We start from the raw sequence: 15333 nt of genomic DNA on the forward strand, positions 1-15333 counted from the left end.
CAGCCAATCACGAACAAGGATCCGCTGCACACGTTGTTCAATCTGAGAAATTGACAACATTTGAATGTGTTCATGTAAGAAAAAGCATCATACAATTCTAATTTGGTCTTTTCGTAGGATGTTATAAAACAGAAGTAGCCTATAGTTATTATTTTCAGCGTCTCAGTTGCCTGTAAACTTAAGCTATTAAAACGGCTATACAAATACATTTTATTTGATTTAATTCCTTTTATTTGTTTTGTGATGACCAATGATCAGGATTAATCTAATTTTGGGTTTCGTAGGGGTATAATTCACCCCATTACAGACAGTAAAATTTATTTTTATTTTATTCAGCCTTACAACTACCACTTTGACACAGGATCCCTCCAAAACACAGGGCCACAAGACATTGAGGTACAATTCTACTTCATATTTAAATTTAATTTTCCTAATTCTAATTGAAATTGGTAGTTTATCAGATTATGTGAAACTAAAGTTGGGGCCCAATATAGCATGCTTTGCAATAGTGAACAACAGGTGGCTATATATGGCCTCATACATCCCTAAATGAAATAGCCTCCCCATGATTACGTTTGTCAAACCACACATTTAGGCATGAAAAACAGCAGCATTGTGTTTGATGGAGCAGTTATTAAGTTAATATGTTGTTGATAATGCTGGCTCAGTGGCATGGCATACTTTGGAGTCGTAGCCACATGGGCTTTTCCTGCCAGGTCAAAATGTCTCCTGTGAAATAAGCCTATTAGTGCCCATTAGTTCTGCTCCTGCAGGACAGCTTATTACTGTCAGGCCTTCGGTTCTCATGAGGGAGCAACACTGTTCAGGCCTTGCTCTTAATAACAGACTCTGCTGTTCTGTTCCTGCGCTTAACCCTTTGCTGCCACTGCTGACGATCTGCAGGTCAACAATACTCTTTTATCTTTGATTTGTAATTTAGATTAGAGCTGTCAGATCAGGTTCAAACATTATTACAGCCACACTTATTTCATGGCACAAAACCATCATTGGCACGTTATCTGTTGTATATGCAATTTTTTTCTTTTCCTTTAAATATTTGTAATAAGTGTGGGGCATTCGAGTAGGGAGAACACTACATTTTATTATTACTATTTTAATTACCAGCTTAATGCCTAATTCAAGTGTAACAAATGGTTCAAGGAAAATATTAAAGCTTGGACATTGAAAAATTCCAGTCACATTGACAAGTGTATTTTTTATTCTTTCATTTAAAATCATTCCAGACACAAACGTTAAGGACTACTTTGCTATACATACCAGACTCTCAAAAATTGCACTGTATTATCAGTAAGATCAAACTGCCATCTAGCTCTCTGCTGATTCAGTTAAAGGTGTTTCAGACGGATACATAATTCATTAGTGATTCACCAGAAGTGTAGATATTAACAGCCATAAAAAAAGAAACATGAATCCAATACAAATAAATAAAGTCATTGTGGATTAAATACACATGTAGAATAATCACTAACAAAAGATCAATGCCAACAGAATAAAAACAAAAAAAAGTATTTAAAGTGTTCATAAAACCACATACCAAACTAGTTTAACCCAAAAACCAAGGAAGCCCTCTACAATTAAACTCCAAAAAGCATATATATCTAAATGTTTACAGTGGGTTTTCATGATTATGACTCTTATAATATATGAGAAAACACTTCTCAAGCACTATCTTTAAAGCAGTAGTTTTAATCTATGATAGCTGTAGTCTTTAGAAAAAATAATTAGAGATCTATTCAAATAAAAAGGTAATAGAAAATGGAAGCCAAGGTAAAAATAACCAATCTCAAGGGACAAGTGTGGGAAGAGCGGAAGGACGGTAATGGGGATGACGTAGTTAGTGTTGCTCTTAGAGTTAGTGTGTTTGTGCTGGTGTGTGACCGCGTCCAGACATTGAAACAACAAAAAGAACAGTGTTATTGTTGTGCTTATTAAACTTAAAGCAATATTTAACAATGTTGAACAATATTCTCAATCTTGATCAGATACTTTAATGCATAAACACACATGTTCCTTCTTTCAGTTTGGTTCAAAGGGTCATCTTTAGACACTCATTACTCTTAAGCCCCCCATCTCGGTCTGTTTGAAATGACAGGCAACAGCTGTGGATACCGTTTCAACATGTGTGTTACAGTGCAAATATTCAATGTAAGAGATGTATGACTTTCAGAGCATCCACATCCAAAAGCAGCTTTCCACAGAGCGGAGGAGTAACGGCTGTAGTGTTCTCTCTTAGGCTGGGGAACAGGCGGTGCAGTTTAGGGTACAGACACACAAATTATTGAAAAAAAAGCAGGTAAGAGAAGTATTTAGCTTTATGTCATTATGACATAAGCCGGCATTAGCAGGAACAGCCGCCTTCGCTGGCCGGTAGCTCCGGTTGCTCCTTTAGTTTAATGTCAATCACTGAAGGGTTTAGGAGTTAGGGAACGTCACAGAACTGGAATAAAACAACTGGAAAATGTTCACGAATAAACTAAACTCCACAACTGCTGTCCATGCTTAGGTTATTGTTTAAAATGTGTTATATATAAAAATGTTATCTCATTTGTTTTCTACTGCAGGACATGCCAGGCTTGAATAAGTTAAATATGTTTTCCATACAAACCCAACAGCCACTGTGCGAGCTCAGTTTTAGGGAAGATTCCACACTGCATTTCAAATCAGATTCCATTCTAGAGAAAATAAATCATGTTTGATGTTCCTCTCATGTGACATTTAACCCCACAGGGAGTTAGGGCTATAATTAAGGTAGTTTATCTTTTTAACATTGAAAGCTTCTAAACTACCGGTAACCAATTTTCTTTATAATTATAACTTTTGGAATTCATGGAAAAGCAGATTATTTCCTAAAAACCTGGGGTAAACTTTGGAAATGGTGACATCGGTATCTTCAAAAAATGTTGACCGTTGGACTTCACAATGCTCGAGTTATTGGAAACGTTTGGAACGCACGAGTAAGAAACAATACTACGAAGTCAGTGCCAGAATCAAAAACGACAACTAATATTAGTCTGTATCTGTGCAGGGATACCAGGTAAGAAGATTGAATACACGGAAGTCAATGTTATAAAGGATGCCGAGCAAACTATGTGCTACAGTCCTAACTGCAGCTGGTGGTGAGTACTTCTCTCTGTTCTCACATTACGTGTCCTCACTGGTCAAATAAATCAAAAAGAGACACAAAGATCAAACAACATCTGTCTGTCCCAGTGCTGCGCTACATTCTCCCTCTGGCAGGAGCTATCCATATGACACAACATTAGAGACCCTCTGACACGCACACAAAGGATACTCTCCTCTCGGCTCTTGTCCTGTGTGGTGTCCATGCCGGGGAGGGCGGCTGCCACGCGACGGAAGAGCTGCAGGGAGAGACAACCAGATGTGTTCTGTCAGAGCAGGAAGTAGGCTCCCATCAGGACAAACGCACAAGATGAAGGAAAGATAGCGCATTCCCATTACATGATTTAGCTTGAAGCTCGCACAGAGGAAGACGGCCACCAGAGCTTTCACCAAATTAGATTTGTAATTTAGCAGCAAGGCTATATTTCTGTGGATTGGTGCCTTACTTTAACATTCATTGATGGAGCTGTAAAGTGATTTATGAGTTTTAAAAAGGGACCCCCGCACTAAAGAACATCACATAGAACTACACTTCATACACATGCAATTCAAATACTGCTAATGTGCTAATGAGCGTTTTGGTTTGCAGACCCCGACCCACCTGCACGACCAAAGGTTTGCCAATCAAAAATAATGACTTCTTTCAGGTGGGAGAGAGCTTCAAAAACAAATCCACACACCTCACTTTCAACCAGAGCAAGCCGACATTTGAAGCACACCTTAATGCACACATGGGTGTGTGAAACAGAAGCCAACCAGAAGAGAGAATGAGCACTATGAGCCCACACACACACGAGAAGGTGCACACGCTCTACCTGCTTGGCATTGTAGGCTGTCTTTGCACTCGTTTCAATAAACAGAACATTCATCTCTTTCGCTCTCTGCTCTCCCTCCTCTGTGGTTATCTGTCTGCGATGAGTCACAACACACACACAGGGGACACACACACATATCGCCACAGACAACACAAAAACACAAGGGGAAAGAAAATACAGAGTGTGAACAAGTTGCAGTGGAATAACAAGTCGTGCCCCTTCCTGATGCTGCGGCCACCTGGGATCTAGACCAAAAGACGGCTCGTAGAACTTCAGCTGAAAAAAAGGGGTGAAGGATTCAGCTGGTACGTTTTAGAAAGGCCAATGTGAGGATGTCTCAATAAATCCAGAATAACTCTTTACAGATATTAGATTTAAAATCCAACCCTGCCTGAAGCTCTGACCTTGATTTGGTCCGGCGATCTTTAGTTGTGGAGCGCAGGCAGCAGCTTCTGCATCAGGAGTACAGAGCACGACTCACACACACCCTCACCTGCTTTACGTTGTAGCCCGCTTTCGCACTAGTCTCAATAAACATCACATTTAGCTCTTTGGCTTTGCGCTCACCCTCTTCAATAGATACTTGCCTGCGGTAGATAAAGGGGGTTAGGAGATGCAGAGAAAACATGGCACAGCTGACTTCATTAATCAGGTGGATTGAGAAGATCACAGCACGTGGTCTTTCAGATCAAATAATATCAAACATCACAGCGGACAACTATCAATTTCTTTATGAGGTTGATTTGTTAAATAATCAATATCTTCAAACAATGTAGTTTGAAACAAAGTGTAAAAAAGGTCAATGGGGGCTTTGACATCCACGAAGGGCAGAGATGAGCTGCTCTGCCTGAGTATCGACAGCCAGCAGCACCGATCAATGACTTTATTAGTATGCTCTAAATGGAGAGGAGCCACTTACAGAGGCAGGAGGAAGGAAGATCAGATTACCTTTTGTCTGCAAGGTCCGTCTTGTTTCCCACCAACATGATAATGACATCACTTCCTCTCTCCGTCCTCACATCATCAATCCATTTTGTGGTTTGCTGGAAGGAGTTGACGTCTGAAAGAAAAGTGGGGTGAGGAAAAGACAGCGGGGCATCAGTATTCAGGGGATGTGAGAACGGTTTGTGACGGGAAGGAAGTGGAATTACATGTCCAGCACGTCATCTTCACCAAGTCTGATGTCTATTATTTGAATTAAAGGACTGTAATGTGTTAAAGGTCACCTATTATGCAAAATCCACTTTTTCATGTCTTTTATACATCACCATGTATCCTCCCCTCTGTGCAAAGAGATTCTGAAACTTTCAGGAAAAAAGATTCACTCACTTTTTGTCCTGATCCATTCATAAAAACCTGTCTGAAAATGAGCTGATCAGATTTAGGCCACTTTATGATGTCATAACGATTTTTTGGCTGGTGTAACCATTGTGTAACCCCCCCCCCCCCCCCCTTATCACCTGAATCTCCTCCTAGAGCACCATTATGTTATTTTTAACCAAATGTCTCTCAGAGGGGCGTGGGGAGGGACTCCTTGTTTTCATCTAAAGTAACAGACAGAGAATCAGCCCTTTTGAAACAGGGCTGAAACAGAGGGGATTATGGGTAATGCTGCCATGATCTGTTTGGTATTTGGAGCCAAACCCTTCAGAGACATGTTTTGTATATATCTGAGACCTATAATATATTGATGAAAACCAGTATGATATGGGACCTTTAAATAAGACAGAGTATGAGGTTAATGTGGCATGTTTATATAACGTGCACAGGTAATCCACGTACTTGTGATGTCGTACACTACGACTGCAGCAGCTGAGTCTCTGATGTAACTCGGGATCAGGCTACGAAACCTCTCCTGCCCCGCCGTGTCCCACAACTGCAACCTGATCTGAGGGGGGGGGGGGCAGGAAGGGGATGAGGGAGAAACAGAAGAAGAGAAAAACAAAGAAACAAAACAAAAAGGGATGAAAATAAAACGAGACAAAACCGATGTCAGAAATAAGGTACGTTATGGTGACAACGAGCACATGGAAAGAAAACTGAATGAAGTCAGATGGAAGGAAGTGACCGACAGAGTTAGCAAGCTGTCTGGGCCCGGTGTGGGGGGTGTGGGGGGGATAACTAAATAATCAGCCTTCACTTGTCATCAACCCTCCTCCTTTGATCAAGTAAGGTGTTCGATTGCAAAACAGGAATGATGAGAATAGATGGAGGGGTAGGAAGGAGGGGAAGAAACTTGTGTTGAGGGGAGAAACAAACAAAGGAAGGGAGGACAGTCTGTGTGTGTGCGTGTGCGTGTGTGTGTGTGTGTGTGTGTGTGTGTGTGTGTGTGGGGGTGCACTTGGAAGGCAAAAAAGCTGTGTGTGCTTGTTAGAAACAACCAAACTAAACTACTATAAAAAATGGTGTCTGCAATAAATAGTTAAATAGAATAGCAACAAACACTAGTTGTCAAAAATGTTTTACTCACTGTTCGGTCTTCAAGGTACATGGTTTTCGACAGGAAATCTATTCCTATTGTGGCCTGAAAATTAATGACAAGTAGTAAATAAACAAGCATAACCTTCTTTCAACTCATCAATGTCTGGTGATGAATGAACTTTTCATGAGTGATGAAATCAGGTGGAGGTGTTGGTCTCACTTGGTAAGTGTTGTCGAAGCTGTCATACATGAACCTGGTGATCAGAGAAGTCTTTCCCACTGAAAAACAAACAGACACAAAGAAAATGCCCTGATTACACTTTTATTGTGTAGCTTAAACAGCTCTTATTTGGAATGGCTAAAATAATGTGTGGCTAAAGCAAGTAGGGCTACGAGTCTTTGACTAACTGACTAATTATCCATCTCATCTATCCATTATCTTCTATTTTTTAGAGCCCAATGTGAGATCTTGAAATTACTCTACTTATATGCGAAACATTCCAAAACAAATGTATTTATAATGATACAAAACACAGACAATAATTATTCTCACATTTTAAATTGACAATGATCAAACAAATAACCTAAATGATTGCAGAACACTTTTCTGATAATTGACTTGGTCAGGTTAACCAACTATTCATTTAGTTCTTGTTGAAAATAAACAACATTGAGGACCAAAACAGAAACGCTAAATGATAATAACTTTAGGGAGAGAAATAATAATAATAATAATAATAATAATAAAGGAGGGGGGGTTAAGTGAAAAGTATATAGCGTCACGAGCCTCTCTCATTATGTAAGGTGCAGCCTGATTTGGTGACAATTTGAAATGTAAGAAAATATCATAAATAAAAGAGGGATTATAATGAACTGGTGGGTAACAGAGTTGAAATAAGAACTAACATCAAAGTGGTGTACAGTCCACGAGCCACAGATGAAGAACCCTCTAACTCAGTGTTTCTCAAAGTGTGGGGCAGAGATGTGATAGGTGGGTCGCGGGAAAAAAAAAAAATTATTTAAAAAAAAAAAAAAATAAATCTTTTTTTTTCACACTGGTGGAATATCAAAACCCCGGCCCGCCCGGAGTGCAAAACGCATCTACTACACAAAACAACAAACAAAACAACACCTGTAGATAACCCAATTTGTGTTCTTTGAAATTGAAAAGGATATTGCATTGTGTTTGTTACTTTCGTTGCAGTTGTATGTCTTAAGTGTAATTTGGCATGCTTTTATTTTGAAGGCGAGTTTACGCTGTTGACAGTTGTTGTTTCTATGGAAACAAGAAACGTTTCACAGCGGGCGGAACTTGTCATAAAGTCCGGGATAATAAAGCCCACCCATTTAGAGGGAAGATATGATTGGTCAATTGTACTGTCATTTGACATTACTCTCTCGTTCAGTTTAAATTGCATACATTTTATTTGAGTAAACACTGAAAACGGGTCCCACAGACCCAAACAGCACTCAAAGGTTAAAGGTAGCATATAATAATGTTAATATGTGCTAAATATATACACTGCAAAAAAACAAAAAAGAGGAGTAAAAGTAGCTCACGATTTGTTTTATTTTTTGAAAGTAGCTCTCATCCTAAAAAAAGTTGGAGACCCCTGTTATAGAACGGTACATTTGAGAATTTTAAGCTTGGCCTACCATTTTATTGGAGCGATGAGGAACAGGTGGGGCTTGAAAAGGCCCACCTGTTCAAAGTGGGGAATGACAGAAAAAGTTTGAGAACCACTGCTCTAACTGGACTGAAGCTGAGAGCAGCATGTCATGAGACTCTGCCCTCTGAGGGATCTGGTCCATTATTAAAGGGTGTGGTGCACAGCCCTTTGTAGGAGACATTTAAGGGTTGAGGAATGTTGAGAGACTAGTAGGGTTGGGAAACCTGGCTCCCCATTTATTAAGTTTCTAAAAAAGGTTTTGCCTAGCTCTTTAAAGGCCTAACTGATTGAGGAAGTTAGGTACTCCACGTCTATGCTTCTCTATACCTTCTCTAAACATGGCCCCGTTTCATAACATTTACTTCAACCTTGCTGATTTTCACCTGTAAAACTTTACGTGTACAACACTACAGAGAAATAGACACGGTTGCTATGAGCGCCCACATTCAGCTCCCCAGCCTCAGACTGTTTTTCTGAGCTAGAGTTACACTATCTGTTACACTGCACCTCAAGTGATGATGACATGGCCAAAGCCAACACTGCTGTGAACAACAGCTGATCACACAACGTCTGACAAACACCAAGTCTGTTTTATCTTGATGAAAGGCGAGAGTAATAAACCAGGCGACAAAACCTAGAGTAATAATCCCTGAAGAAATACTTAACGTCTCTACACTTTGAACACACCATTCAGATGGATCTGTATCGTACTGCCTTATTCAACCAAATAGATATTGTCAGACCAAAATGATGAATCCACATAAACTATAGCTTCTTAATTACTGTCATCAAATTCAGTGTTACCAATATCAGTTTTATTTCAGCAGGTCATACTTCCATCAGACAGAAATAATCCTATGCTGTGAAGTACACAGATTTTAAACTCAGGATTATATGTGTACTTGCCATCAGCAGATACCCAAGCTCAGAAACGGTATCAGGAGGAGGAGAACAAGTTCAATCAGTTCATCCCAATTCTAAATAAAACCCCAAAGTTCAGCTTCCACTATGTGCTTTGTGTTGGCATGCTAGACACACAGCTTTGGAAAGAGTAGAAAGACGTGGAAGTACAGTGCTGGAATATATAATGAACAACCAAACACCTTAACCTTTGAGAACAGACACCTGATTGTCAAGTATGGAACTATACAGAACCCTTCCAGTACAAGTACACCCTGTGTTACTCAGAGTTGCAGGAAAAAGGGAAAATGACTAGGGAGAGTGTAGGAATGCCACTGAGCAGGTTCAGTAATTGGGATTCATCCCCCTCAGCAGAAAAGCACCTAGGGTGGTCAAACTGATTTGACTGTGTAATCATACACATATTATTTGTGGACTTTGAGATTGATATTATTCCTTGGAACACAGCACCAGATACAATAAATCACATGTAACACACTTAGCGTGTAGCCTCTACTTAGGAAGTAACATTAATGCAAAGACAATATACAACCAATGTTTTTATCATATAGGATATAAAGTAGCCAATAGCACTGTATTTCACTACTTAATTGATACTTCTAACTTCGTAGTAGCGGCCACTGACTCCGCTAATAGCATGTTATTACAGCTCACAGCGGAAGTTAGCCAACAAGTCAATTTCCACACACATTACTCAACCTATCAGGAAAAGCAACGAAACGCACCCCATAAAGCTAGGGTGGATACCTTTAGAAACAAATTACTCTGTTGCAATACTTTTACTGTGCCAAGTGATACGCAGCAATGTTAGCTAAGCTAACTGGTTAACGTTAATCGCCCACCAAACTCTAGTGTTAGTGTTACGAACATTACGCATATTCGACATACAAACAACATCCGACGTTAGCATCACACTTACCACTCTGTTCCCCCAGAAAGACCAGTTTAAACTTTCTTAAAGGGTTTCCAAAGTCCCCGGCCGAAGACATGACTGAAAACTGACGATACTTCTCTTCACAGCTAGCCAGTAGCTAATGCTAGCTAACCAGCGGTTGTCAGATATCAACGATAATCAAGATGCCGGGTTGTCAACCCTCTACACAGGCCACCTGGTGATGTGTCGTGCTCCAAAATTCTTATTTTCAGCTTTCAGGAACGTTTTTGATAACTCACTAACTACTGCGGCCAAGTTACCATTCCTGTCAGTTGTCTGTCATGTCTGGAGCAGCTACCCACCCTGGGCTACTTTCTTCTTCTTCATACACAAAGTTGACTGTGTTCCGCATGTCAGCCTTATTGTTCTGCTGCCCTCTAGTGGTGGAGGATACATCAGGGAAAAGGTGAAACTCTTTAGCTGAACAACGCACTGAAGAATGCAACAAGAAATTACAAGCTTTTAAATCATAAACCACCTGTTTCCATTTACGCATGTATAGTGTACAGACATTAGGACCGAGGCATAACCAAAAGAAGCAGCCTGAAAATTAAGCGTGTTGTTTCTCGAAATTTCCACCAGGGGGCGGACCCACCCCACCACCTAACAACCTTTATATTAATCGCATAGATGATTTATTCAATTGATCCTTTATTTAATTTATATTTGATGAAAAACGTTTCCTCAGAATGGCCTTTTAATTATTACATTGACTTGAAACTGTTATGCGGTGTATCCTTGCCCTGTATACGTCTAGCACTTATAATAGTAAAGCATTTGCATATCAATTATATTATTCTATTATTGTTCAAACCTGGTATTAGACAGGAATGTTTATGTATTGACACTCCCCATTTGAAAATATTGAGCAACACCATCTGGTGTTGAAAGACTGCTGCCTCTTTTTTTCATAGCATGATTTGGAGACATTCCTGCAATAATGTGCACATACATTCTTGTAGCCGCTCTATTATTGCCAGGTTTGACTTGCAATGCTCTGAACACCATCCAACTGGCATGATTATCTTTGTGATTTAAAATAATAATCACAGTTGTGGGTAGCAGTGTGTAGGTGTGAAAGTGGAAGTCTTACTTGTCAGACACTTTTTAAAATTGGATCTTGCTGTGATGTTTACAGGAGCTCACATTCGATTGCTTATGACATTCAGCTGCTGTCCAGAAGGTGAAAGCCCTCAATATACAAGGTGACTTCATTTACCTGCTTCAGCCAGAGACAAACCAACAAATTAACAACTTATATTGACTCTATTCATGATCAATATAGTACTAATTTTATTTGACTGATAACAACTTGGTAGAACAATTACCTTAAAATGGTGTAACACATGTTTCGAGTGATGTTTTTCACATATTTAGAAATATATTAATATTTTTAATAATAATAATAGTTGCCTACTAATCCAAAGGAGTCAAATTGAATTTTTCTAATTTTCTTTCACTATTGATGTTTATTCAGCACAAGTTAGAACAAATGCATGGTGATATATCAAGGATGTTGCTGAGGCATTTACAGGGTCTGCTCTTTCATTCACACAAAACCATACTTGATCGTAATCATACTCACATTTATTAATAATCACCTCTGGTTTTCATAATTCATCAAGTGTCCTTGTCGTGACGATAATGCCACTCTTGCATAACTTTTAATTAACATTGCATGTATTTAAATATTGATTATTCCGAAAAGATACACATATGGGACACACAGAGTACTGTATGTTTACTTGGCAATCTTTAAGAGATCAAACTAAAATTATATATATATATATATATATATAAATATATATATTGGTTCCTTGCAGAATATGGTAAGCATGTCAGATTTTACATTTGCAGTTTTTAGAATGCCCTGAAGAAACCCAAATATAAAAATATATATATTAAAGTACCACTTATTTTTCCATTGATGTTATTAATCATGCTGCTGCTTTACAATTGTTTGAGTACAGTATGTGTGTTTTTTGCATGCTAGACGCTGGCTGTTCTAGGTCAATGCCGACACACCTGCGCTTCTTTCTCTCACTCATGTGCTATCTAGCTCTGAACTCTCCTCTCCAAGAGCTGGCTGGCTGATGCGAGTGCTTCAGCTGCTCTGCTGGTGAACCCAAGCCTCGCCAAACGAGAGCCCTCACACTCCACTCCACTGCACCGCCCCCCCCTCCCTGCTCTCCCCAACAGCACTCCTACCATATGTCCTTGGTGAGGGAAAGACCCCAAGTCCCCTCGCAGAAGATGCTGAACTAACAAAATCCTCTTTCACTCTGTCTCCCCCACTCAGTCCTTTTATCCCACACACACAGATGCAGAGGGATTTTGCATTTCTTCATGCAAACACAACTAGATAGATCGATTACACACTAATGCACAGTAGAGGTTGTTGTGTAGAGCTGTGAGTGTGAATTTGCCCACCTTGATGCTTGTTGTTTTCAGAAATAACACAGCACATCTTTGAGGATGTTGAATTTGTATCAAATGTTTCCAAATCGCCCCACAGGCATTCATCTTATTCAGCAACAAAAAAACTGTCAGCTAAAAAAGCACGTCATGCACAATCAAAGGAGTATGACGAAAAGAAATTGCAGCACAAATGAATTTAATTTGTCACCCCAAGCCATGACTTCATGCTAGTGTGCTGGTCTCATGTCATGCCACTGCATCATTTACTTGACTCAGTCTTCTAGATGGGGAAACCTTGCTGTGACTCACAACCTGGAGGGGAACAAAACCCTGTTCCCGTTCGTGTATTTCCTGGTGTCTTAGATGGAGACGCACATTAATTCGTCTAGGTGTGTGAGCATGTTACTAACACTCCATACATCTGCCTTTATCTCTCTGTGTAATGGAGGGAGACCATCCCGCTTCCACATCACCTTAATATAAATCTAATGAATGCAGCTTTCAATGTCATAGCAAAGTACAATACAGCGCTCATCTCTCCTGAGAGGGGAGAGGGAGCACGGGGGCTGTAATGGAGGATGGGGGAAATGGACAGAATGAGGCACTGATATAGAAGATGAGGAGAGGAAAAACAGGACGGGCGTGAGGGTTAGGTCAGGGTAAAATAGGTGTGTTGTCCTCCCTTATACATTGAGATGGAGAAAGGGAGGAGACAGATGGGGGGTGGGGTGGAGCAAAGCCACAATTCCCCGGTAACCCTCCTCCTGGAAGCATGGGCCGGATGGTCTATGACAATGAGTGGGGAAAGAGGGGAAGAGGTTTATTGAGTACGGGAAACACCACCAGGCTTACAGACTGAAATCAAAGGATTGAAGGGGAGACGGGGCATGAAGCACGCTTAGATCTCAAATGCCCTTTTTTCTGTGCAACATCAGGCAGGAACAGACACAGCAGTACGGTGGGAGGCATTCTTGCAAGCATAAGTAAAGCAGCGAGCAGGGTAGCAATCCAAGCACATTTGCCAGAGGAGGGAGGGAGGGAGGGAGGGAGGGAGGAAAGCAGGGAGGGAGGAAAGCAGGGAGAGAGAGCAGATCTATGAGAAGAAGAGGGGGGGTGTTGCATGCTCGCAGAGTGTGACAGAGATAGAGCGATTCCATGAGCGAGAAAGAGACACAGAGAAAGAGAGGGAGAGCACAAAGCAGAGATGGGGACCGAGCACTGAGATAGGGGGAGTTGGTAGGACTGAGATCTGCACACAAACGTGAGTAAAGGAGAGGAAGGAGGAAGAGCGGGGAGGTTGAAGGAGAGCAGGAGGAGGAGGGAAGAGAGGGATGCAAGATGATGGAGCCCAGAAATAGTCATCACAGGACAGCTTTTCATCCCCGCTCTCTGCGGCAGACATGACTCTGGGCACTGGACTGTGCAGACATTAGCCAGGGGGACAACACAGGACAGCAGGTCTGCAGCACACTGCCTTGGTTCAGCCTCGCTGGATGCAGCAAGGCAGCTGATTTATTACTGAGAGGCTGGGTGGCAGTGTGTGTGTGTGTGGTGTGTGTGTGTGTGTGTGTGTGTGTATGCAGGTTTTTATGGGTCCTTGTAGCGCTCAGGGCTGTGGAAGCGACCATTCCTCCAGTCGTAAAATGACATTCAGCAGGCAGGAGCTTCGTGTGCTGGTGTGGATCTACAGTCCTCAGTAGGAAGTGGAAGAGTGGGATTCCTAGCGGTCCTGGAGTGTGTGTGTGTTTACAGTGCTGTTCACTGAGGTGAGCCAAGGAGGATCAGCTGTATGCAGCGTGTGTGTGTGTGTGTGTTTAGGTTAGAGTAGCAAGGCTGCAGCAAAGGCAAATCTCCTACACAATGCAAGGACAAGCACAGAGCAACACTGATGGCAGGGAGTGCAGGTAGAGCACAAGGAGCGCCCTGGGGGTAGGGTGGAGGACGAAGGCAGGGACAGACGAGGAAGAGGAGAAAAGAGCAAGGGGACGGGCAGAGGCCAGTGGAAAAGAGAGGGTGATCATGGCTGTCATACAGTGAGCTATAGCATATGCTGTAGCGCAGAACAGAGCGGTGCGGCAGGGGGAGGACAAGCATCACCGCGCAGGGGAGGGGGAGAAGGGAAGGAAGAGACTGAGGGAAAGAGGAGGGGGAGGCAATCAGCTCAGCACCTCTCCTCCACCAGGAGGAGAAGCACAGCGGGACAGGCCCAGGAAAAGACACTCATTCTCACACACACAGTCAAAGACAAGCGGCCAGGTCAACGTGTAGAGGTCAAAAAGGAGCTGGTCCTGGGACGGGGGTCAGGTGCACCCCCGCTGGTCCGGAAGGTCCACAAGAGCGCAGGCTGGTCCTGAGAAGAAGTAGAAGTCCTTCAGAGGAAGAGGGGTTGGCTCCCCAGATCCTGTTTCTTCTGAGAGCCCTGCCACCTCTCCATCACCATGGGGGAATGGACCATTTTGGAGAGGCTGCTGGAGGCGGCTGTCCAGCAGCACTCTACCATGATCGGAAGGTAAGGCTCTGATGAGTTTTGTGTGTAAAGGTTATATTGTCTGGTTCTGTTTATACTGATAAGCTGGGAGTCTTAATGTATGTTTTCTGTATCAGTTGATGAATCCCCCTCCTCAGGCTTGTCCCAGTGCTCTCCTCTGTTCTACAGTCCCCCACAGTCATCACTGCCTCCCCCGTCCTTTCCTCCCCCATGCTCTCCTCACCGTTACCCCCCACAACCATCATTAGTTAAGAGATAAACTAATTGCATATAATCGATATCAGGCTTTACTGGGCATTATGGTTAATTCTGAGAGGTTCTTGTGCTGATACTACCTAATAGCCCAGCTATTGATGGATAACGCTTGATGCTGTTGGCCACAGACCAATAGGACAGAAGGAGGAGAGGGGAGTGGGGGGGAGGAGAGCAGAGGTGCAGAAGATGAAAGGATGATGAGCAAGCAGGTGTGGAAGGCAGAATCAAAGGGGAAGTAAATGGCTCTGAACTCTGTATGAACTTGGGACA

At 41.9% G+C, this 15333-nt stretch overlaps 2 protein-coding genes across 4 annotated transcripts in view; one reads left to right on the forward strand and one right to left on the reverse strand.

Annotated features, from left to right (window-relative positions):
- Positions 1 to 1201: 1201 nt before the first annotated feature.
- Positions 1202 to 10233, reverse strand: rab6a (RAB6A, member RAS oncogene family). Of its 3 annotated transcripts, none has more exons than XM_034099964.2 (8): positions 9888 to 10233; positions 6598 to 6656; positions 6427 to 6480; positions 5739 to 5844; positions 4905 to 5016; positions 3957 to 4050; positions 3314 to 3380; positions 1202 to 2424 (listed from the first exon to the last, which is right to left on the reverse strand). In XM_034099964.2, the coding sequence occupies exons 1-8, from the start codon at positions 9955 to 9957 to the stop codon at positions 2360 to 2362; spliced, it is 627 nt and encodes a 208-aa protein (XP_033955855.1). In that variant the 5' UTR covers positions 9958 to 10233; the 3' UTR covers positions 1202 to 2359. The 3 variants fall into 3 exon arrangements, with proteins under 3 accessions (XP_033955855.1, XP_033955853.1, XP_033955856.1); XM_034099962.2 differs by lacking the exon at positions 3957 to 4050 and adding an exon at positions 4450 to 4543 and having other exon boundaries at positions 9888 to 10230; XM_034099965.2 differs by lacking the exon at positions 3957 to 4050 and adding an exon at positions 4450 to 4543 and having other exon boundaries at positions 10163 to 10227.
- Positions 10234 to 14743: 4510 nt separating this feature from the next.
- The window catches only part of LOC117458495 (gap junction delta-2 protein-like), a 35782-nt gene continuing 35192 nt past the window's right edge, over positions 14744 to 15333 (forward strand). The window contains exon 1 of the mRNA XM_034099005.2: positions 14744 to 14829. Coding sequence (XP_033954896.2) covers positions 14759 to 14829 — 71 coding nt within the window. The 5' untranslated portion in view covers positions 14744 to 14758. The remainder of the gene's footprint in view (positions 14830 to 15333) is intronic.

Source organism: Pseudochaenichthys georgianus, chromosome 14 (assembly GCF_902827115.2).
Source record: "Pseudochaenichthys georgianus chromosome 14, fPseGeo1.2, whole genome shotgun sequence".
In the NCBI taxonomy this organism is placed as follows: Eukaryota; Metazoa; Chordata; class Actinopteri; order Perciformes; family Channichthyidae; genus Pseudochaenichthys; species Pseudochaenichthys georgianus.

Bases quoted from the DNA above. Each gene is read 5' to 3' on its own strand.
- rab6a (XM_034099964.2), bottom strand. From the start codon at position 9,957: ATGTCTTCGGCCGGGGACTTTGGAAACCCTTTAAGAAAGTTTAAACTG. The intron at 6,657-9,887 runs GTAAGTGTGATG...TTTGTTTTTCAG, and splicing joins CTTTCTGGGGGAACAGAGTG to TGGGAAAGACTTCTCTGATC. The intron at 4,051-4,904 runs GTAATCTGATCT...GACTCATCGCAG, and splicing joins ACGGACCTTGCAGACAAAAG to ACAGATAACCACAGAGGAGG.